The sequence below is a fragment of the Cervus canadensis genome, chromosome X (assembly GCF_019320065.1).
Source record: "Cervus canadensis isolate Bull #8, Minnesota chromosome X, ASM1932006v1, whole genome shotgun sequence".
Taxonomy (NCBI): domain Eukaryota; kingdom Metazoa; phylum Chordata; class Mammalia; order Artiodactyla; family Cervidae; genus Cervus; species Cervus canadensis.
Genome location: NC_057419.1, coordinates 5,552,901 through 5,577,174, shown reverse-complemented (window position 1 = coordinate 5,577,174; position 24,274 = coordinate 5,552,901). Strand labels below are relative to the sequence as shown.

The 24,274-nt window shown below is 50.5% G+C and overlaps 1 protein-coding gene across 2 annotated transcripts; it reads left to right on the top strand.

The window, feature by feature from the left end:
• The first annotated feature begins 4,092 nt into the window (after nt 1-4,092).
• Nucleotides 4,093-23,721, top strand: CRLF2 (cytokine receptor like factor 2). 2 transcript variants are annotated; one of them, XM_043457627.1, is made up of 8 exons: nt 4,093-4,617; nt 9,623-9,725; nt 11,696-11,859; nt 13,265-13,398; nt 14,224-14,386; nt 15,892-15,997; nt 18,510-18,594; nt 22,498-23,720. In XM_043457627.1, the coding sequence occupies exons 1-8, from the start codon at nt 4,536-4,538 to the stop codon at nt 22,771-22,773; spliced, it is 1,113 nt and encodes a 370-aa protein (XP_043313562.1). In that variant the 5' UTR covers nt 4,093-4,535; the 3' UTR covers nt 22,774-23,720. The 2 variants fall into 2 exon arrangements, with proteins under 2 accessions (XP_043313562.1, XP_043313564.1); XM_043457629.1 differs by lacking the exon at nt 11,696-11,859 and having other exon boundaries at nt 4,497-4,617; nt 22,498-23,721.
• Nucleotides 23,722-24,274: the final 553 nt, after the last annotated feature.

The window sequence follows — 24,274 nt, the reverse complement described above, 5'->3', positions numbered from 1 at the left end:
ACATCCGTATGGGTGTGGATTCATTTTTTTTTTTTTCATGTATTTCTTTTTTTTTTTTTTTGACTGCACTGGATCTTCCTTGCTGCTTGCAAGGTTTCTCTACTTGCAGTGAATGGGGTGGGGTGGGGGGCTACTCTGTAGTTGTGGTGAGAGGGCTTCTAATGGCGGAAGCTTCTCTTGTTTCCTAACACAGGCTCTAGGGAGTGTGGGCTTCAGTCGTGGTGGAACATGGGCTAGGTAATTGTAGCACAAGGGCTGAGGAGTTGCAGCTTTGACGCTTAGTTGCTCTGCTGTGTGTGGTATCACGCTTGAGACCGAGACCAGAGATGGATGGAATGTCCCCTGCATTGAAAGGCAAATTTTTCTTATCTTTTTTTTTTTTTTTTAAGGGAGAGGAAACACTATTTTATTTAAGCAAAAAGAAAGTGTGAAAGCTGTTAGTTGCTCAGTCGCATCTGACTCTTTGGGACCCCGGTGGATGGTAGCCCCACCAGGGTCCTCTGTCCAAGGGATTCTTCAGGCAAGAAGAGCGGAGCAGGCTGCCATTGCCTCCTCCAGGAAGGCAGATTCTTAACCACTGGACCACCAGGGAATCCTGGCTGTGAATTCTTCACAGCTCCTCACAAGGATGCTCCGTGTGTCTGCAGTTTGGGCTGGGCCGTGACTGGCTCTGGCCAGCGGGCGATAGCCGAAGTGACCAGACCCTCGGGCAGGCTGACCGTCAAATCAAGTCTCTCCCAGCCAGGGAAGAGAGACCATTCAAACTGTCGGATTACTTTTCAAGCCCAGCGGCCGTGTGTGTCTGTGTGTGTGTGTGTGTGTGTGTGTGTGTGTGTGTGTGTGTGAAGGTGCTCGAACATTCAAGTGCCCTGCACTCAAGCCTCCCGTTGAGACTGGTCCCCCCGACCCCGAGCAGAACTTCCCAGGTGCACCCACCCTGTCAATCAGAACACATGACCGGCCGCTATGCCACCAAGCGTTGTGGCTTCACAAGATGCATCCGTAGCCCACCCAAGTCATTCCCACATGTGCAGGAGGGCAGCCAGACCCGAGAAACAGAACGGCGGACGTTTCTAGCTCCGCTGGGACAGCCACGCCTTCCCACCTCCACCCTGTTGCCTTTCTTGGCTTGCTGACTCAGTCCCAGAGCCTGACCGGTTGAAGAAACACACGGTATGTACCCTATCGGTTTGTGGTTTTGCGTGGAACGCAGGGGGCTTGGGGAGGAGGTTCCCGAGAGGTGCGGCGTGTTATCCATGTGAGAGGTGACGCCAGTGGTCTTCGGGATTCACGTGGAGGGAGTGTTTCTATCCTGGAATCTGGAAGGGAGCCAGGGACGCTCGGGGTGGGTGGAGGGTGGGGAGGTTTGCTTCATTATTTCCCGCCCCCGTCTCCGCCACGTTTATGTCCCCTTGAAGGGCAAGACTGGAGAACCTAAGAGGTTCCTGGGTAGCCCGCCGAGACTGCGGAAGCCCAGCGGGTACCGCCTCTCGAAGCTGTTAACATATCCAGGATGCAGTCTCTCTCTCACCGTTTCCCAGGAGACGCTGGAGGACATAGTGAATTCTGATGCCCCTTGGGTTCCCTCAAAGGACAAACGGACCCCAGGGAGGCTGGGAGACCCTGCCTTTGGGAACCACGCATCTCTGGTCCCATGAAATACTCATCTCCCCGGATTCCCAGTCCTGCCCAGGAAAGCAGCACCTGTGACCTCAGACCGCCCCGTCACCACCCCGGCCACCTCTGCCTGGGCGTTTTTTCCCTTTTCAGGTTAAAATGTCTGAAATGCAAACTTCCCGTAGGGCGAGGTGGAGCCCCAGAGAAGGGCTCGAAGCTCCGGCTTCTCTGCAGGAGGCGCGAGGCAGGGAGGAGGGAGGTGGGGCGGTGGGCAGAGACGTCCGGGCACGTTTCAGGGTCACGGCTGGTGGCGGAGGGGGTGCTCCTGGCATGCGGTGGGTGGGACCCCAGGGACGCTGCTCCACACCCCGCAGGGCCCGGGACCCGGGACTCCATGCCTTAGAGAGATGTCCAGCCCCAGGCGTTAGCACTGCTGAGGCTGAGAAACCCTGGACCGGCGTCACTGTGTAATCACATATTTATCCTCTCTACTCACCCATCCATCCATCCATCCATCCATCCATCCATCCATCCATCCATCCATCCAGGCATCCGTGAGAGTGAGCCTGGAGAATCCTGACCTACGTGAGGATGCTGTGACTATCCATCTAGTTATGCTCTCTCTCTATCTACTTATTCTAGCTATCTCCTTATTATACCTGTCTTATTCTATTTATCTGTCTAGTTATTCTGTCTACTTATTCTGTTCGTCTACTTATTCTTTGTATCTACTTATTCTATCTACTTATTCTATCTAGTTACTTATCCTACCTAGCTACTTATCCTATCTTCTTATTCTATGTATCTGTCTAGTTATTCTATCTACTTAGTCTATTCATCTATTTATTCCATGTATCTACTTATTCTGTCTACTTATTCTGTTTATTCTGTCTATATACTTATTCTATCTAGGTATTCTATCTAGCTACCTATCCTATTTATCTATCTAGTTATTCTAGCTACTTATTCTTTTTATCTGTCTAGTTGTTCTATCTATTTAGTCTATTCATCTACTTATTCTACGTATCTACTTATTCTGTCTACTTATTCTATTTATTCTGTCTATATACTTATTCCACCTAGCTACTTATTCTATTTCTCTATCTACTTATTCTACCTACTTGTTCTTTGTATTTACTTATTCTATTTATCTATCTACTTATTCTATTTGTCTATCTATCTACTTACTCTACCCCTGGATTTTAGCCCAGAGACCACAGCGTTGAGCCTCTGACCTCCAGAAGGATGGTCGTGGCTGAAGCACCCCTAGTCTGGTGCCAGGAAGACCTGAATCTCAGCCTGCACCACAATGAACTATTTGAGGTCCATCAGCCAGAGATCGATCCCTGGGTCGGGAAGATCCCCCTGGAGGAGGGCATGGCAACCCACTCCAGTATTCTTGCCTGGAGACTTCCACGGACAGAGGAGCCTGGCGGGCTGCAGCCCATGGGGTCGAAAAAGAGTAGGACACGACTGGAATGACTTAGCACACATACAGCCCCTGTCAGCTTCTGGAAAACTCGGGTCCTAACTCTAAAATGGAGCAATTTATGCTCTCTTTGCCCGTGGCTCACAGATTCCGCCAGTGGATATCTGTGAAAGGGGTTGGTAGTTCTTGTGTGTGTGCTTTTTTAAAAAATTTGTCTTAAATTTGTTTCTTTGGCTGCATCGGGTCTGTTTCAACATACTGGGTCTTTCACTGCGGCCCACACCGTCTTTATCTGTGGTACACTGGTTTAGTTGCCCCAAGGCACATGGGAGCTTTGTTCCCCAACCCAGGGATTGAACCCGTGTCCCCTGCATTGGAAGGAAGGTGGATTCTTAACCCCTGGACCGCCAGGGAGGTCATAGAGCTTTGTCGTTTTTCAAACATGATTTTACAAGGATGGTTATCACGCTGGGTGTTATTTTTAGTAAGAGTCGAAGAGAGTCGGACATGACTTGTGGACCGAACAGCAACACCGACTCCCAGGGGTGCTTTGGGAGGCAGGTGTGAGCTCTCGTTCAGCGGCTCAGTCATGTCTGACTCTTTGCGACCCCAGGGAACGCAGCACGCCAGGCTTCCCTGTCCTTCAGCAACTCCCAGAGCTTGCTCAAACTCATGTCCATCGAGTGAGTGATGCCATCCAGCCATCTCATCCTCTGTCGTCCCCTTCTCCTCCCGCCCTCAGTCTTTCCCAGCATCAGGGTCTTTTCCAATGAGTCAGCTCTTTGCATCAGGTGGCCAGAGTGTTGGAGCTTCAGCATCAGTCCTTCTGAGGAAAGTTCAGGTTTGATTGCCTTTAGGATGGACTGGTTTTATGACTGGACGGGGGAAGGGTAAATTGGCTCCTGATGGTCAACCCAGGCTTTGTCCTGCAGGACAAAGCCTACTGAGAAGACAAATCCCACTGACAAATCTCACTGATAACCTCTGGGAGGTGATTCTCCATTGAGACCCTGCAGAAATACCAGCCAACTTTGTCCCTTACACAGACATCATCCTGTCCCGTGCTTTCCTTGATGCCATCAGGAACTGGACCAAATCTCCCTGATCCTGGATGAGCAGCCAGAAAGCATCAGCTAGATGAGACCTGTCTGGGCCTCCGTCTCCAAACACAGGACTCTCACGACCCACCAGAGCCTGAGAACCCTGGCTGGACAAGATCCATTGTCTGATCAGCCTCTCTAGACAGCTGTATCCGGCTGGGCTGCACAAATGATCGGCGAGCCTGAAGAAGTGATTCTGCATTTTTTTTTTTTTCCTTTCTGACCAGAGTCATCTTTTAAAATATAAGCATGACTGTTTCCTGTAGTCATTTCCCCAGTTTCTTTTCCGCCTTTTAAAAAAAAGGGTGACCTTCGTACGTTAGTCATGAGCCGAAGTCCCCTTGGAGGAGTCGACCTTCTGCTCGCTGCCTCCACCTCCGGCTTCCACCATGAGGCGTGTCTTTCTGCCCTGGGCGGCCGCCACTGTCTTCTTGCTGGGACACGCGAACGCGTCAGGGAAAACCAAGCCGGGTAAGTGCTGCTTGCAGCTGTAGCCGCCTGTCCGCGTGAAATGCCCTTGCTTTCAACATCTCTGCTTTTTTTTTTTTTTTCTTTATATGATGTCTTGCAAACTCACAGTTTTCTTTGCGAAACTGACAACAGCTTTCACAGGTTCCCCTCCCTGAGTTGGGAAGATGCCCCCGGAGGAGGACATGGCAACCCACTCCAGTCTTCTTGCCTGGAGAATCCCCATGGACAGAGGAGCCTGAAGGGGTGCAGTCCATGGGGTCTCAAAGAATCGGTTACAACTGAAGTCTCTACAAACCTGAGTCTGCCTGTTGTAAAGGACCCCCTCTTTCTTGCGTTCAGGATTAGTTTCAGCTGGAAAAAAAATGAAATACGAGAGCCCGTGTCTACAAAACTGAGAATCTGGGTGGTTTCACTGTGCTGCCTGCCTGCCAAGAGGTGCAAGCCTTCTGCTTAAATTAATACTTATCTTTCTGTGGTGGGGCTTCCCTGATCGTTCAGACAGTAAAGAACCCACCTGCCAATGCAGGAGACCCAGGTTTGGTCTCTGGGTCGGGAAGATCCCCTGGAGAAGGGAATGGCAACCTACTCCAGCATGCTTGCCTGGAGAATCCCCATGGGCAGAGGAGCCTGGCGGGCTACAGTCCGTGGGGTCGCAGAGAGTCGGTACAACTGAGTGACTGCCACTTTCACGCCCAGGTGGGAGCTGGCGATGGCACGTTCCTGACGTTCTTCTGAACTGTCTGCGGGCATCACCCCACGCTGGACCACTCCTGTCCGAGGCGGCCTCTTGCCCGGCTGGTTTGGACGGGTCCTGGGGTCCTTCTGGGCTACAGCCCTGGGGTGGGAAACTGTGCTTCCAGCAGACGCAGGTGGGGGGATGGAGGGAGCCTGGATGTGGGGTGTCCCCCAGCCTGTCCCTTGGAAATTACACTCACGTAATTTCCCAAGCTGCGTGCGGTGCCTACGGTCTGTCTTCACAAGTGCAGGTCCGGCCTCCCGTCTTCCAGCGACAGACCTAAGTGGGGGAGGACCTGGCTAAGCTGGGCGCGCCCATGGCCACAGAGTCCTTGAAAGCTGTAACTTCGTCCTAACTGCCACTCCTGCACCTGGAGTTTGGCTGGAAAAGTGCAGTTTAGACCAGCTCTGGAATCTGAACCACTTGAAGCACAAATACAATAGTAAGGTTTTGCTGTGGTTCAGTCGCTCAGCTGTGTCCGACTCTTTGTGATCCCGGGGACTGCAGCAGGCCAGGCCTCCCTGTCCATCACCAACTCCCGGAGCTTGCTCAGACTCATGTCCATCGCGTTGGTGATGCCATCCAACCATCTCATCCTCCGTCGTCCCCTTCTCCTCCTGCCTTCAATCTTTCCCAGCATCAGGGTCTTTTCCAGTGAGTCGGTTCTTCAAACCACGCATCCAAAGGATTGCAGTTTCAGCTTCAGCATCAGTCCTTCCAATGAACACCCAGGACTGATTTCCTTTAGGATGGACTGGTTGGATCTCCTTGCAGTCCAAGGGACTCTCAAGAGTCTTCTCCAACACCACAGTTCAAAAGCATCCATTCTTCAGGGCTCAACCTTCTTTATGGTCCAACTCTCACATCCATATATGACTACTGGAAAAACCTTAGCTTTGACTAGATTCACCTTTGCCGGCAAAGTGATGTCTCTGCTTTTTTAATACGCTGTCTAGGTTTGCCTCTTGAGGACATGGGGATGTGGAGAGACCTTGGAAGGGCGGAGGGCTCATCCCCCTGTGAAGCTGGGCTCACTCAGAACCTTGGTAGGAACTTCCTGGGAAATGCAGACTCACTTTATGAATGGCCTTTGTTTGCCTGAGGTCATTACAGGTGTGAGACCCTAAGAACTCCCCGGGCGGGGTCTTGATAAAGCAACCCCTCTTCCCACCCAAGGCCACAGAGTTGTGTCAAGAGACGCCTCAGGGGCCATTTCCACTTAATTGATTCATTTTTAAACAAGAGTCAGACCTAACGGCTGCAGTGGACTATCAGTATTTCCATCCGAGGCCATCATGTGTTGATGGCAGGGCTACTGGGCTCTTGATGAGGGACATTTCCCTCCCAAAAATGCCCTTGAATTTGCAAGGAAAACATATGCATCTCCAGCCCTGGAGACCAGATGTCTGAAGTCAGGGTGTCCCAGGGCTGAGCTCCATCTAGAGTCTCCAGGGGAGGGTCCTCCCCACCTCTTCCAGCTTCTGGGGGCTCCAGGCATCCGTCCCTGGGCTGGTGGCCGCCTCCCTCCCGTCTCTGCCTCCGTCTCCACGTGGCTTCTCCTCTGTGTCCGTGTCTCTCCTCTTCTGTGTCTTATAAGGACCCTGTCCCTGGGTTTAGGGCCACCCCCATCCAGGAAGGACCCTTCATCTCAGCCGCTTCACTCCATCATGTCTGCAGAGACCCCGTTTCTTAATAAGGTCCTGTTCCCAGGTTCCGGGTTAGCGGGGTAGGCATGCCATTTGGAGAGCCACTGTTCAAGCACTACAGGATCTATTCAAGGGGTGCTAACATTTGAGGGGGGGTCCTATTCTGTTTTGACAGGTCTTGCTGGAGTTGTAAGGGGAGGGAGGTCATCGAGGCAGATGACCTGGCACCCAATCTGAGCCCGTGGCAGAGACGAGGGACACAGGAACGACCCTCAAGATGCTATTTTTTATTTTATCTCTGTATTTACTTCTGGCCGTTGCTGGGTCTTTGCTGCTGTGGCCTTGAGTTCATGAGCTGCTCTGGAAATAAGAAGGTGGTGTGGGCAGGAGCCGGAGTGTGCGTGAGCAGGCACGTGTGTGTGTGAACTGTCGTTCGGTCGTGTCTGAGTCTTTGCGACCCCATGGACTGTAGCCCGCCAGGTTCCTCTGTCCACGGGATTCTCCGGGCAAGAATCCTGGGATGGGGTGCCATGCCTTCCTCCAGGGGATCTTGTTCTCAACCCAGAGATCAAACCTACATCTGTAAACGTCTCCTGCATTGGCAGGTGGATTCTTTACCACTAGCGCCACCTGGGAAGCTAGTGAGATGAGATTTTATATATATATATATATATAGATATGGAGAAGGAAATGGCAACCCGCTCCAGCGTTCTTGCCTGGAGAATCCCAGGGACGGCGGAGCCTGGTGGGCTGCCGTCTATGGGGTCACAGAGTCGGACCCGACCAAAGCGACTTAGCAGCAGCATGTGTAGGTGAAAAACCCGTGTGGTATCTGTAATAGCCAAGGCTGCTTGAACCACCCCAGCCTGCGGGGATGGAAAAAGACCCCAGGACTCTACATGAAACGATGTAATGTGTACCAATTCCCCCCCACGACCTGCCGCCCTGGATGACCTTACTCACACCCCCTCGGAAATACCCGGCGGGGCTGGGCTCAAAGTCCTTCTGAGCTCCCGAGCTCACTTGAAACAAATGCCTCTGGTTCATCTGCATGTTTTTCTAGACGCTTTCCAAACTGGGAAGCAGGTTCTACCTCTAGGGAGGGCGGGGAATTCTTGGTATTTACACGACATGTCTCCCTATCGGAGACCCGCAGCGGGTACGTTTGTTCACCTCCAGATTTCTTGTGACCTTGGTGGTTTTCTGAGAAAAGTTAAAAAAAAGAAAAACAACAGAGGTTCCAGAACCAAAGTCATGTTTACAAAAGCCCCCAGACCTTTCAGAACTGCCTGGGTCTATAAGATAGGAGGCTCCGTTTTCAAGAACCTCTCCGTGGGGTTCCCTGCTAACACCACTCAGTCAGACGTGAGGAGGATCTGGGGGAAATGAAACTAGGCTAAAAAGGTGGATGGGGGTGGTGGTGGGTGTGGGCAGGGGGTGATGTTCTGGTCAACAGCTTGGTTGGGATGTTAATTCACACGCCAGATGATTCAGCTCTTTTCAGCACACAACTCAACCTTTTTTTTTTTTTTTTTTAAACAAAAGATTGTTTCTTTTTTAATAGAAGGATAATAGCTTTACAGAATTTTTAGTTGACATAAAGCTGATGCATGAGCTTCCCCGGTGGCTGAGAGGTCAAGACGCCGCCTGCAAAGCGGCAGCCACAGAAAATTCGGGTTCGGTTTCTGGGTGGGGAAGATCCCCTGGAGGAGGGCACGGCGACCATCTCCAGGATTTTCGCCAGGAGAATCCCATGAGAATCCTGCCTGGATCCTGGAGAATCCCCCGGACAGAGGAGCCCGGCGGGCTGTACTCCATAGCGTCGCAAAGAGTCAGACACGGCAGAGCACTTGTGCCCGCATGCACAGCCGATGCATCGTATTTTCATATAAGTTACAGATGTACAGCGTAGCGATTCTCATGTTTGGAAAGCGATGCCCACTTTACAGTTATTATAAAATGTTTTCCTTACTCCCTTTGAAGAACTGTATCATTCTTGTGTTATAATTGCGAAACACACACAGACTCTGGGCACATAGTAAAAATGTAACATGTCTTGATAATTATAGACAGCTAGATAGATAGCTATACATAGTTACATAGATAAGTTACCTAGATAGATGACACAGATGATAGTTGATTGATAGATACATCAATACAGAGAGTCGACAGATAATAACTTGATGATAGAATGATGATGATGATCAGTAACATGTTGAAATGATAATATTCTGGTTACATGCCTGCTCAGTGACTTAGCTGTGTCCTACTCTTTGTGACCCCGTGGACTGTAGCCCCGCCAGGCTCCTCTGTCCGTGGGATTCTCCAGGAAAGAACACTGGAGTCGGTTGCCACTTCCTCCTCCAGGGGATCTTCCCGGCCCAGGGATCAAACACACATTTCCTGTGACTTCTGCATTGCGGGTGGCTTCTTAACCCACCGAGCCATCGTGGAAGGCCAATATTCTGGGTATACGGGGCTAAATAAAATGCATCATCAATTTTTTTTAAAAAGCACCATATCATTCTTACGAGCGCTGACATCATTTTACAGATCTCAGTCTTTCCAGCATCGCCTCAGAGTCCTCTCTGCTTATCTTTTTTTTTTTTTTTTTTCTGCACAGGAAGCGCATTGGAACTTCAGGTGATCAACTTTAATTTCGAAACCGTGCAGGTTACGTGGAACACAAATGCATACTCTGGGATCAACTTCACGTTCATTTACAAGTAAGTGCCGGCACTGGGATTGATGTCAGGTCCGTCTGCAAGGAAGGGCCCCTCCCTGGAAAACCACGCCTTTGGCTAAAACGTCTCCCCTCGGAAGACATCACCGATGGGGGGCGGCCAGGAAGTGAAGGTGTGAAGAACCGTAAGTGCAAGTGTGACTGTGCGCGTGTGCCCTCAACCCCCCCAGTATCACCACAAGCACAACCACAGCTCCCAGACTTTGTAACCGAGGGATGACTGAGTCTCGCTCGAATCCACTTGGATTCTCGCAGGAGATGCAGAGCGGTCTGACCCCGCGGCGCCCTCTGCAATGTCCCAGCAGCTGCCTCTGCCTGCGTCTCTGTTGCTTTCAGCTACATTCCCTGCTCACCAGGGGCCGCCTTCCAAAAAAAACCCGTTTCCCCCTTTCTCAGGGTGCTCTGCCTTGCCTGACTCAATGACCTGAGCGGCCACGTGGGAGGCAGGGTGTTTTTCTCCAACGAATTTGGTCTCAGTTCTGTAAAGAGTGGGGTGTTCTGAGAGGGCTTGAGTCGTGGCCACCTGATAAAACACAAGATAGGCGGGAAGGCGAACAGAAGAGGGAAATTTTTAAGATGAACTTGTTAGGAAAATAAGACTCATGGGGCAAAGAAAAAAGTGCCGGATGGTATAAGTGGTCTCCCAGATAGCTTCATTTTATTTCATTTTTTTTTTTCTTCCTGAGCAGCTGTTTGTTCTGTCATACAGGAGATAATTCTTGATCTCATCGCAGATTGGGGTTGAGGGCTTAAGGATGGAGCGTAAACCCATCTCTAGGCTTCCCGTTAACACTCCAGGAGACTCTCAAAGGTTTATCCCATTTCGGCACATCCGTATTAAAAGTGCATCCTTGAATCAAGGGCTTGGTTGCTCTGGAGGTCAATTGTTTATTGATCCCTATTTATTGATTGCTCATGATATTGATATGTGACAACAATGATTATTATTGATACTGTTAATAGTATCCTAGATGGTCTCAACAAACTGCAACAAGCTGGGTAACTTGGAACAACAGAAAAAACAAAATGTATCTTCACCCAGTCCTGAGAACCAGACATCTGAGGTCAAGGGGTCCCAGGGCTGGGCTCCCTGCAGAGGCTCCAGGGGAGGGTCCTTCCCGCCTCTTCCAGCTTCTGGGGGCTCCAGGCGTCCGTCCCTGGGCTGGTGGCCGCCTCCCTCCCATCTCTGCCTCTGTCTCCACGTGGCTTCTCCTCTGTGTCTATGTCTCTCCCCTTCTGTGTCTTATGAGGACCCCGTCCCTGGGTTGAGGGCCACCCCCGTCCAGAAGAACCCTCATCTCAGACCCTTCACTCCATCGCAGCCGCAGAGACCCCGCTTCTTAATAAGGTCTTGTTCCCAGGTTCTGGGTTAGCGGGTAGGCATGCCATTTACAGAGCCGCCGTTCAACCCCCTGTGGGATCTCTCGAAGGGGTATCAACATTTGAGAGAGAGGGGGGCCCTTTTCTGTTTTGACCTGTTTCTGTCCTGCTGTAGTCGCAAGGGGAGGGAGGTCATCCAGGCAGACGGCCCGGCACCCGATCTGAGTCCGTGGCAGAGACGCGGGACAGAGGAACGGCCCTCGAGATGCCGTGTATTTTTCACTTTATTGGCGTCTGTGACCTTTGGCTGCGCTGGGGCTTTGGGGCTGTGTGGTCTTGTCTCTAGCTGGGTGACCGTCTAGGTCGTGGGCGACCTTCTCCTATCGTGGATCACACACTCTAGGGTGCACGGGCCTCACCAGTCGCAGCTTGCAGGCTCTAGAGCGTAGGGTCCGTCGTTACAGTTCACGGGCTTAGCTACTCCGCAACTCGTGCAGTCCTCCCGGCCGAGGGGTCGAACCCGAGTCTCCTGCATCGGCAGGCGGATCCTTACCACTGAGCCACCAGGAAAGCCCTAGGACGGTATTCCCAACGGCGCTACATGACTGAGTGATTCTCTTTTTAAAATTACAGATTCAAGACAAAGGAGGAATACAGACCGTGCTCCCGCTACGTCCTTCAACAAGGTTACAGGGCCGGGTGCCTCCTGGATGTGCAAGGAGATGGACCTCTGTATTTTTCCATCCGGAATGGAACAGAGCCTCTCCTCACCAAGGGCCTAGAGATTAGCGCTTACTGTACGTATTAAGTACCTTGAAGGCTGACTGTGCATCTTGGGTTAGGTACCATTGTACAAATGGAGTGAACCAGTCTCTCCAAAGATTCCTGTTTTGATCTACATTTCTGTGACATTATGATCCTTTCTTTCTTTCTTGTTGATGGTTGGAATGTCAGAGGTCCATGTTAGAATCCAATGAGAGGTTCGACCTTTGGGTCGGGAAGATTCCCCTGGAGGAGGAAATGGCAACCCGCTCCAGTATTCTTGCCTGGAGAATCCCATGGACAGAGGAGGCTGCAGTCCATAGGGTCGCAAAGAGTCACACATGACTTTCCGACTAAACAACAACAACTTAGCCAATTAACAATGTTGTGATGGTTTTAGGTGGACAGCAAAGGAACTCAGGCATGCATACACACGTATCCATTCTCCCCCAAACTCCCCTCCCATCCAGGCTGCCTCGTGACATTGAGCAGACTTCCCTGTGCTGCCCAGCAGGTCCTTGCTGGTTCTCCGTGTTAAATACAGCAGTGTGTCCGTGTCCATCCCAGACTCCCTGACCATCCCTCTCCCCATCCTTCCACCTTGGTGACCATCAGGTTATTACAGAGTATTGAGCAGACTTCCCTGTGCTGTCCAGCAGGTCCTTGCTGGTTCTCCATGATAAATACAGCAGTGTGTCCATGTCCATCCCAAACTCCCTAAATATCCCTCCCCCCATCCTTCCCCCTGGGCACCATCAGATTATTACAGAGTATTGAGCAGAGTTCCCTGTGCTGTCCAGCAGGTCCTTGCTGGTTCTCCATGTGAAATACAGCCATGTGTCCATGTCCATCCCAGACTCCCCGACTATCCCTTCCCCCATCCTTCCACCTTGGTGACCATAAGTTCGTTCTCTAAGACTGTCTCTTTCTGTTTTGTAACTACATTCATTTGTATCATGTCTTTTTAGATTCTGCACATAACGGATGTCATAGGATGTTTTTGCCTCTCTGTCTAACTGACGTGGTTCAATTTCACAGTCTCCACAACCTCATCTTGTCTTAAATGGTTACCTCTGTAATGATCCTCTTTCCAGAGATCGTGAAGGGCTAGGCGCCAGGAGTTCAAGGCGGTCTTTTTCTGGTGGGAACACAATTCGTTTCATGACACTTCCCGAAAACTTTCTCGACCCATTTCAGGGGGAGCTCCTTTCCACGAGACCCACCCCCCCACCGCCACGGGTCCTTGGAGAGCTGGCTAACCCTTCTGACTGTCCATGCGCTAAAGACGAGGAAACCTCACGTCCCGTGAAGTATTCGGGAAAGGATGGGGAGCAGGCGGAGAGGAGAGTGAATCGAAGCCCAGGGACTGCTGCGGGTTCAGAGATGGGCCATGTTTGTCTTCGCAGAGGTGTTATTCACCGTGCTCTTTCTTGTTCTAAGTGAAACCCAGATCCCCCGACGACCTGAGCTTCCAGTGGCGGGAGGAAGCCATGATGGTGACCTGCTCCAACCTGGGATACAACGATCTCCAGTATGAAATCCAGCACAAGACCATCTTTGACTCCGAGTGGCAGGTGAGGGGACATCGTCTCGGGTCGGGGGTGAGTAGGCATCCCCCGGGATGGAGAGACTGAGAGACACAGATATCCAGACTTGTTCTATGCACTTGCTCACGTGACTGTGGGCTTCCCCGCTGGCTCAGACTCTACACGATCCGCCTGCAATGCAGGACACCCGGGTTCGATCCCTGCGTCGGGAAGACCCCCTGGAGGAAGGCATGGCAAACCCACTCCAGTTTTCTCGCCTGGAGAATCCCATAGACAGAGGAGCCTGGCAGGCTGCAGTCCACGGGGTCGCAGAGAGTCGGGCACGACTGAGCGGCTAACACTTTTCTTTTTCACTTTCCCTGGCGGTCCCGTGGCTAGGAATCTGCCTTGCAAAGCAGGCCACGTGGGTGTGTTCCATCCCTGATCCGGGAACCCAGGATTCCACGTGCGTCAGGGAAACTCAGCCTGGGAGGCTATGACTGAGCCCGTGTTCTGTAATGAAGATCCCACGTGTTGCAATTGAATTCTGATGTAGCCAAATAAATATATACATTGTTTTTTTTTTTAATTGCTTTTGTAAAAAGGAAGACCTTAGAAAGTCTTCAAAAGCATCTCTCATCATATTTGTTATGGTGGATTTATTTCCTTTGTGGAGGGAAGGGCAGAGCTGTCTCTGCATTTTTTTTTGTTTTGTTTTGCTGTTGTTTTGAGGATGAACACCTGCCCAGAGAGAAGTGAAACAGGAGAAGGAAGCCCTGGAAGCAGGAATCTGGTGCAAAACCTCTGGCACAAATGAACGCGTCAGGGTAAAGCGTCAGCCAGGGGTCACCTTGTGCATTTTGTCCGCTCCAGTCCGCAGAGGCAGAAACCTGCAACGTCACCATCAACGGTCTGGATGCTGAGAAGTGTTACTCCTTCCGGGCCAGGGTGAAAGCTCTGGAGTTTGCCTACGGCTCAGAAACGTACCCCAGTGACTGGTCAGAGGTGACGCACCAACAGAGGGGCGTGCTGCGAGGTAACGCTTGTCACGCAGCGTCGCTGCCCGATACAGGCTAGCGGGCTATGTGCGGGGAGGGCGGAGCGGGGCGCCTGAAAACGCGGATGGCCCCCAGGCCTTCTGCGGAGGTCACTGTGGAAGCAATGCCTCCTCCTGTGGCCGTTGTCATCGGACTCAGCTTCACTTTTATTTCTGTGGACCCAGCAAGAGTGATAAGTGTTATTTATGAATGTTGTCGGGCTTCCCTGGTGGCTCAGCTGGTAAAGAATCTACATGCAAGGCGGGAGATCTGGGTTAGATCCCTGGGTTGGGAAGATTCCCCTGGAGAAGGAAAAGGCTACCCACTCCAGAGTCCTGGCTCACATAATTCCATGGACTGTATAGTCCCTGGGGTTGCAAAGAGTTGGACATGACTGAATGTCGTTCTGTGGATATGGGTATAGAGACGTAGATAGAGCTATAGATAAATAGATGATAAATGGCTATTAGATGATAGATGCTTAATGGATAGATGGTAGATGATGATAGATTATAGACGTAGATACTTCGGGGCTTCCTCCATGGCTTAGTGGTAAAGAATATGCAGTGCAGAAGAACAAGAGACCTGGGTTCGATTCCTGGGTCCGGAAGATCCCCTGGAGGAGGGCACGGCAACCCACTCCAGTATTCTTGCCTGGAGAATCCCATGGACAGAGGAGCCTGGAGGGCTGCAGTCCATGGGATCACAAGGAGTCGGACATGACTGAAGCGACTTAGGAAGCAGGTGTAGATAAGTTGATGCTAGACAGATGGCAGAGACAGACGGATGAGGTATATAGATCGACAAAGATGCATGACAGGTGATAGACAAGTAGATGGATAATAGATAGGTAATAGAGAGATGATGGATAGGAGGATGTCTACTTATTCATTTCAGTGGTGTCCGACTCTGTGACCCCATGGACTGTAGTCCGCCAGGCTCCTCCATTCACAGGATTTTCCAGGCAAGAATGCTGGCTGGAATGGGTTGCCATGTCCTCCTCCAGGGGGATCTTTCTGACCAAGGGATCAAACTCAGGTCTCTTGTGTCTCCTGCATTGGCAGATGGATTCTTTACCACTGGGCCTGTGGGGAAGTCCCAGGTAGACAGATAGATAGATGATAGATGGATGGATAGACAGACAGGTAGATGATAGGTAGAGAGACAGACAGACAGATGGACAGACAGGTGAATAGACAGACAGATGGATAGAGACACAGATAGATAGACAGCTGGACAGATAGACAGATGGGCGGATAGACAGACCAAATCAAGCCCTGATACCCTCAGACACCGCTGGCAGTAAGGTGAGTCTTTGCTCCCTTCTGCCCGACTTTTGCCTCTCCAGCACACCCACCTCTCCTCCCAGGATGTTTCACACCAAAATCAAGATCTGCCGACCCTGAAAATTCTCGAGGGAAAGAAAAACAGCAGTGGAGGGGGATTAGCGCGCAATCCAGTATCACGTTGAAAGCCTAACAGCCCTCATCCTGTTTACCTTTAGATTCGTGCTGGGAAAACAGCTTTTTCCCCAAATTTGTTTTAATTGCTGGCATGGTCGCCTTCCTGACAGTCTTCCTTCTGCTTCTGTCTCTATGGAAACTACACAGGTAAGGATGTCCCCGCCGGAATTCTCAGACACATGGGCCTTGGTTCCCATATGTAGTGAGTTGGAGAAAAAAATAATTGTGTGGTGTGGTTATTTAGCTGGATATCACTTTCTCTCTGATGCATATGGTATATGACAAGAAAACGGAGAGGTAAATAGTGCCAAAGGTGCAGAGATACCTGCAGAACTTGTTGAGAAATATTCTCGTGAAGACCATAAGATGCAGGAATGCTCATTCCTATGAGTGTTATTGCTGTTCAATCACTAAGTTGTGTCTGACCCCATGGACCGCAGCACGCCAGGCCTCCCTGCCCATCACCAACTCCCAGAGTTTACTCAAACTTATGTCCATCCAGTCGGTGATGCCATCCAACCATCTCATCCTCTGTCGTCCCCTTCTCCCACGTTTAATCCATCCCAGCATCAGGGTCTTTTCCAATGAGTCAGCTCTTCACATCAGGTGACCAAAGTATTGGAGTTTCAGCTTCAGCATCAGCCCTTCCAATGAATATTCAGGACTGATTTCCTTTAGGATTGACTTGATCTCCTTTCTGTCCAAGGATTCTCAAGAGTCTTCTCCAACACCACAGTTTGAAAGCATCTATTCTTCAGCACTCAGCCTTCTTTACTTTCCAGTTCTCACATCTATACATGACTTACTGGGAAAAAACATAGCTCTGACTATATGGACCTTTGCCAGCAAAGTGACGTCTCTGCTTTTTAATAGTTGGTCCAAGTTTACTGTCGTTACCTTGCTTCAAATGCACACCCCACTGAGCTCTGTCCTCCTATCATGTTAGCATGACAAGCATGTAGGACATCTTATAATTTTTACGGATATTTATTAAACTGGGCAACTTGGTGAGTGATGTGAGGAGAACTGGACAAGCAAAACCTGTCTGGTTTGTAAATCCAGTTACAGATACAGCAAAACATGATTCTTTGAAACCATAGAAAGCCTTTCAGAAATAGGATATTAAATAGTTCACTCTGTTATCCTTCCAGGCAGTAACTTAACTGCTGCCATTTCCAGCTTTCTTCAAGCATAGTTGTGCCCAGGCATTTGACTGTTGATGATGTTTGAAGGGGCTGATGCCCAGGACTGGGGGCACCATCTTTATTTCTTTAGGTTGACGTCAACAACGGGAGTGATGCGTAGAAAAAGATGGAGTGCCTTTCTGGACCACTCACGCTGGGTCTGAGCCAGGCTGAGCTAGACAGGCTGAGCCAGGCTGAGCTAGACAGTTTCAAGGACATTCCATCGTGGTTGGATACAGCATGGGGATAATTCTCTTAATTCTTGCAAATTGCCCATTAATTCTTCAGTCTAGATTTCCCGCTTTCACCAGCTCAGACACAGGCCACCTTTATCATTCTGTGATTGGGAACAGAGGAAGTCGGGAGGAGATGAAGCAATCAGATAGGGGTGTTGACAAGTGACAGGTCTGATTTTTTTTTTGCTTTTGTTGTTGTTTTGTTTCGGTCTGGTGTTTTTAATTCAAAACTGAAATCACCCCAAAGGGAAATCTGAGGAATACACTTCTTGGGGGGAAAAAAAACCACTCCTCCTGTCTTTAAGAAAGCTTCTGTTACAATGAGTGGTCTAAACAACTGTATTATTTTCCTGGAGCTGCCATAACAAGGGACCAAACTCTGGGGGCTTAAACAACAGACATTTATTTCTCCCAGTCCTGGAGGCTGGAGCCTGAGGTCCTGGTGTGGGCAGGGCTGGTTGCTCCTGAGGCCTCTCTCCTAGGCGTGTAGACGGCCGTCTCCTCCGAGTCCTCACCTGCTCCTCCCTCTGTGTGTGTGTCTGTCCTGACCTCCTCTTATTATAAGGATCCCACTCCCATCGGATTAGCATCCTACCGGATGAGAACCTCTCTTAGCTTCTGTTCCTAGGGGGCCTGCAAATTAAACTGACCAACCAAAGACAGTAACAGAAGAATATGTCTATATATTCTTTTTTGATGTAATTTTTTTAAGTGCATAAGTCATTCACAGGAAGCAAGTGAACGCCTAACCAGGCAGTTCATCTGGGGATTTTTATAGCATTTTAACAAAGGGCAATAATCTGTGGAGAAGTCACTAGACAAGGGGAAAGGGAGTCTGGATGGGCGTAAATTGTGGGGACGTGATTAAGAGATGTGTGAGACCAACTGCAGGGAGATGAAGGTTGTCTGAATGGAATCATCCTGACACCATCTTGGTGTGATATGACTCATTCTCCATTTCCTGCTACAGGGGAGGGTGCACTTTTATTAATGGAATTATTGCTTTTTTTTTTTTTTGATCAGGAGGGAAATTGATGTTCTGCTTTCAGGCAGATGGGAGAGAGCAGAGAGAGTCTCCTGGCTCTGCTTTTTCTCAAGCGGACGCAATTCCGCCAAGGTGCTGAGTCTCCGAGATCCATATGCAGCTGCCCTTGGCCCCTGATGGGGGGGTCTTTCCACATGGATGCTCTGCTCAGGGGGTGCCAGCCCATCTGACCAGACTGTCCATGTCCATTTCAGGATTAAGAAGGTTCTCATGCCCAGCGTTCCTGATCCCAAGTTCTCTTTCTTGGGGCTCTTTGAATCCCACCAAGGTAACTTCCAGGTAAGCAGCATCTCCTTGTGCAAGCTTGCTCTGGGCGGCCCTAATATCACCCCTCTGCAATATTTTATTTTTTCTGCTCAGAGGTATTTTTTTTTATTGACTTTTTATTTTGCATTGGGGTATAGCCTATCAATAACAGTTTCAGCTGGACAGCAAAGAGACTCAGCCATACATACACATGTATCCATTCTCCCCCAGACTCCCCTCCCATCCAGGCTGCCACGTGACATTGAGCAGAGTTCTCTGAGCTGTCCAGCAGGTCCTTGCTGGTTCTTCATGTTAAATCCAGCCGTGTGTCCATGTCCATCCCAGACTCCCTGACTATCCCTTCCCCCACCTTCCCCCTGGTGACCATAAGGTTATTACAGAGTATTGAGCAGAGTTCCCTGTGCTGTCCAGCAGGTCCTTGCTGGTTCTCCATGTTAAATACAGCAGTGTGTCCGTGTCCATCCCAGACTCCCTGACTATCCCTTCCCCCATCCTTCCCCCCCTGGTGACCATAAGGTTATTACAGAGTATTGAGCAGAGTTCCCTGTGCTGTCCAGCAGGTCCTTGCTGGTTCTCCATGTTAAATCCAGCAGTGTGTCCATGTCCATCCCAGACTCCCTGACTATCCCTTCCCCCATCCTTCCTTTCTAGCAACCATAAATTCATTCTCTGAGCCTGTGAGCCTGTTTCTATTTTGTCCGTAAGCCCACTTGTATCATTTCTCTTCAGATTCTGTGTATAAGAGATGTCATATGACAGTTCTCCTCTGTGTGACTGACTTCACTGAGCATGAGAATCTCTAGGTCCATGTCTGTTGCTACAAATGGCATTTCATCCTTTCTATGAGTAAGCAACATTCCAGGGTGTGTGTATATATATATATACCACATGTCCTTTATCAGGGGCTTTCCTGGTGGCTCAGATGATAAAGAATTCACCTGCAAAGCAGGCGGCCTGGGTTGGACGCCTGGATCGAGAAGATCCCCCTGGAGGAGAAAATGTGTGCTCATTACTGTGTCGGACACTTAGGTCGCATCTGTGTCTGGGCCATTGTAAACAGAATTGCAATAAACATTGGGGCTGATTCACTATTAATGAAAAAAAAAAAAACACCCCAACAAATGGCTTTTATTCCTCTTTAAACGCCTGCAAGCCTCTTCGAATCTGAAAGCAGCGGTTTTACTGTTTTTCTCTTTCTCGGTCAGAGAAAGTGGATCCCAGAGTCTCCGAGGGCGGCTTCTCTTGAAATTAGTCTCAGATGGGTGTCCCCTCTGTCCCAGGACCATGGGATTTTCCAGCCTCCGATCTTATCAGGAGGTCCCGTTCTTAGTCTGTTCCCACTGCAGGGGGCCAACAGCGAAACCTGCATTTCCGCTTTTCAACGTTTGTGGTCGTTAACTTCGTTCCTGTGATAAACGCTTACAGGTCGGGGTGGGGTGGGTGGGCGAAGAGGAACTGGGGAGGACGGAGCGAGGTGGGGTCCGGCTCCCCGCGTCACCAGGCGTGGGTTTTATAGGACGCCGGGATCAGAGCGCGGTGCATTCCCTGGGGCTGCCACAAACCTGGGGTGCAAACCATCACACGGTCATCCTTGCCCCGGTCCCGGGGGCCACACGCCTGAGGTCAGGGTGCCCCAGGGCTGGGCTCCCTGCAGAGGCTCCAGGGGAGGGTCCTCCCCGCCTCTTCCAGCTTCTGGGGGCTCCGGGCATCCGTCCCTGGGCTGGTGGCCGCCTGCCTCCCATCTCTGCCTGCGTCTCCACGTGTCTCTCCTCTTCTGTGTCTTATAAGGACCCCGTCCCTGGGTTTAGAGTCACCCCCATCCAGGGGGGCCTCATCTCAGACCCTTCACTCCATCACCTCGGCAGAGACCTTGTTTCCAAATTAAGTCCTGTTCCCAGGTTCTAGGGGGTAGCCTGTGGGTCTATCATTATTTTGGAAAGAGAGTGCAGTGTTCAGCTTCTTTCTTTTTTATTTTTTGTTTTTTTTTTCCTTGGCCACTTGCTTCAGTTGTATCCAACTCTTTGCGACCACATCGACTGCAGCCCCTGAGGCTCCTCTGTCCATGGGATTCTCCACGCAAGAATACTGGAGTGGGTTGCCATTTCCTTCTCCAGGGGATCTTCCCGACTCAGGGATTGAACTCCTATCTCTTAGGTCGTTTGCATTGGCAGGCTTTTTTTTTTTTTTTTTTTTTTTACCACTAGCGCCACCTGGGAAGTCCATTCAGTTTCCTAGAGGGGCAAAGTGAATTGTAAAACTAATTAGGTGTAGGAGATGAAACGAAAAAAAAAATTTGTTTTTCTTCTTCTACCCTCTTATGTTCTGTCCCTGGGGTCCTACAAATTAAACAGACCAGAACGATTAAAGAGGGAGATGTGAACACCCCCAAGAAGCAGTGAGACCTTGGGGCCGATTTTCCATTTTCACAAAGGATGATAGAGTGTTCGGAAGAGACTAGCTAAAGGAAAAAGGGTTGGGGCCCTGTGAGGGGCAGGTGAGATGGGAGGAGGTGACTAGGAAATGCATCAGAAATGAGGGTTGTGTTTTGTAAGATCTTATGCAGACTCAAGCTCTCTCAGATGATAAGCTTTGTTTCTGGAGTTGGAAGGGACCGGATGACTTCCAAATGCACATTTACTTTCCCAAGGCGGCATCAATTAATATCAGTTTTAGGGAGGGTAAGTGGAGAGCAGAGAACATGCACTGAGACTCTTCATACTTACCTGCCTTCAGGTCAACATCCTCTGGACGTCAAAGGGGCATGTTTGGGACTGGTGTCCTTCAAGGGAGCAGAAAGGGGTATACAACAGAATTTAGGACAGGGAATCTCATTTTTTTCCCCCAAAATTGAGGCTAGAAGAAGGAGCCGGGGAGGGATGTTAGAACGGAGTAAGGAGTCCCCTTGAGGAGGGCAGTCCCATGGAGCTCCCAACCTCAGGAAATCTTGGGTCACCAGTTAGAAATGCAGCGTCCGCCCCCTCGGACCTGCTGGCGGAGGGTCCTCCTTCTGACACATCGTCACTCCCATCTCAGACAACATCCCTGGGGGTGGAGAACGGATCTGGGTTTCTGAAAAGACGTTCAGGCGCCCTCGTGTGTCTGGAGTGACCACAGGCCGGCGCTGTGAGGCTGGTGACAAAAGGCGGGTGTGAAAACCACAGGATTCCGGACCGAGGCGCTAGACACCAGAGCTTTTTAGGTCCCAACCGGGGCAAGCGTCCCCGCCGGGGGACGTGTGTGAAGATGCACCAGCTCCGAAGGCAGGGCTTTACGACAGAGTCTGAGCCACAGTAACTTTTATTTAATTTTAATTTTTTTTTTAACACCAAAAACGTTTTGTATTGGGGTGTAGATGATTAACAGTGTGAACGGCAAGTGGACTCAGCCACACATGCACACGTATCCATTCTCCCCCAAACTCCCCTCCCATCCAGGCTGCCACGTGGCATGGAGCAGAGTTCCCTGTGCTGTCCAGCAGGTCCTTGCTGGTTCTGCATGTTAAATCCAGCAGTGTGTCCATGTCCATCCCAAACCCCCTGACTATCCCTTCCCCCATCCTTCCCCCCTGGTGACCATAGGGTTATTACAGAGTATTGAGCAGAGTTCCCTGGGCTGTCCAGCAGGGCCTTGCTGGTTCTCCATGTTAAATTCAGCCGTGTGTCCATGACCTTCCCAAATTCCCTTCCCCCTAGCAACCGTACGTTCGTTTTCTACGCCTTTGAGTCTCTTTCTGTTTCGCCAGTAAGTTTCTGTGTATCATTTCTCTTTAGATCCCACAGGAAAGGGATATCACGTGATATTTCTCCTTCTCTGACTTACTTCATTCAGTATGACGCCCTTTACGTCCACCCGTGTTGGTGCAAACGGCTTTATTTCACGCTTTGTAAAGCGAGCCGCAACCTTTCCTCCTTGCAGGAGTGGATCAAGGACACGCAGAACGTGGCCCCCTTGAACAAAATGGAAGACGGGGAGCTGGAGTGCGCCCCCGAGGACGCCGTGGTGGTCCAGCCGGCCGAGGCCGAGACGCCCAAGACCGTGGTGATGGCGAGCTCACTGTACCCGCAGACGGGGGAGGAAGAGGCCGCCGGGGACTCCGGCCAGCTCCCTCGCGAACAGCCCCAGGGCCGTGGGGTGATCTCTCTCGGGGATTTCACGTTTGTGATGAGCGACAACTCTTACATGATGTTATGAGGGGGTGCAAACTCACAAGCCTACATCCCACTCTACGCTGATGCTTGACGACCTAGGAGAACATCTTGGGGGCCGAAAAAAAAAAACCCACCATGAAGGGGACTCCCCGGAACCAAGGATGCTGACGTCTAAGGTCACCCAGTGCCCCAACGCCCCAACCCGTGTCTGAGGTCACCCAGAGCCCCTACACCCTCAACCAATGCATCCCATTCTTGCCGACATCCAAGGGCTTGAAGGTGGACTGCCTGTAGGCGGCAGACGCTTGGTCGGGCTGGTTCTTGCTGTCACCTGGCTCTCATAAATCATAAGGGAAGACGACCAAGACCACCCTGCTCTGCACGTGCCCACCCGCCCGCTCCTGTCCTTTCCGTATTTCCACTTGCAGTGGTTCCTGGATCATTTGTCACTCATCACACGTACCCAGCAGGCGAGGTGCTTTACTGACACCGAACAGCCACCCGCCTCCCGCCCTGGAGAGAGAAAAAAAAAAATTCTACAGTCACTGAGGCATTTTACAAACCAGGGTTCCGTTTAACTAGTGACTCAGAAACTAGCTCCTGAGAGATACTTGAATGTAAAGGTGCTCTGCGGAACAAAGCGTCCCAGGTTGAATGTACATGATTGTTTCTTTTTCGATCCTGAAAATTTTTAAAAAGTGTGTGCATGAGAACTCTGGTAGAATGTAAGCGGGTTGCTGCTGTTTGTGGAGACAGGAGCAGTTTGATCCCCTTAGACTTCAGGTTCAGGAGCTTTCTAGACGTCTAGAGTATTGATTTCTCGTTTTTTGTTTTTTGTTTTTTTTTTCAGGCTGGTACTGACTTTATCTTGTCTGTGTCTGCAGCATGGTAAACAAGCTTGATCAGATATACCTGGAGTCTGTGTGAGTGTGTGTGTGTGTGGTCTCGAGGATGTCTCATTTAGCAGAATGTCTCCCCACCCTAGAAAACTCCTCCACAAAGGTAGAAATGGAAAGAGGTCACCTTTATCAGTGAACAAACGGCAAGCCAGTCTGAAGTGTAAATACCTCCGGCCGTGTCAAGTAAACCAGACGTGTCACAGCCATTGGAGATTTCTCCCCTACTCATGCGAATATTGGTCAGTCACCAATTGGCGTCTGACTCTGTAGCCTCACAGACCGCAGCCCGCCAGGCCTCCCTGTCCGTCACCAACTCCCAGAGTCCACCCAGACCCATGTCCATCGACTCGGTGATGCCATCCAACCGTCTCATCCTCGGTCGTCCCCTTCTCCTCCCACCTTCAGTCTTTCCCAGTGTCAGGGTCTTTTCCAGAGAGTCAGCTCTTTCCGTCAGGTGGCCAAAGGATTGGAGTTTCAGCTTCAGCATCAGTCCTTCCAGTGAATATTCAGGAGTGATTTCCTTTAGGATGGACTGGTTGGATCTCCTTGCAGTCCAAGGGACTCATATGAATGTGAGCTCCCCAAACTGTGATCCAGAAGATGCCACCCCCACCCCCCACCCCACGCTGGTCGCTAAGGGGCTGA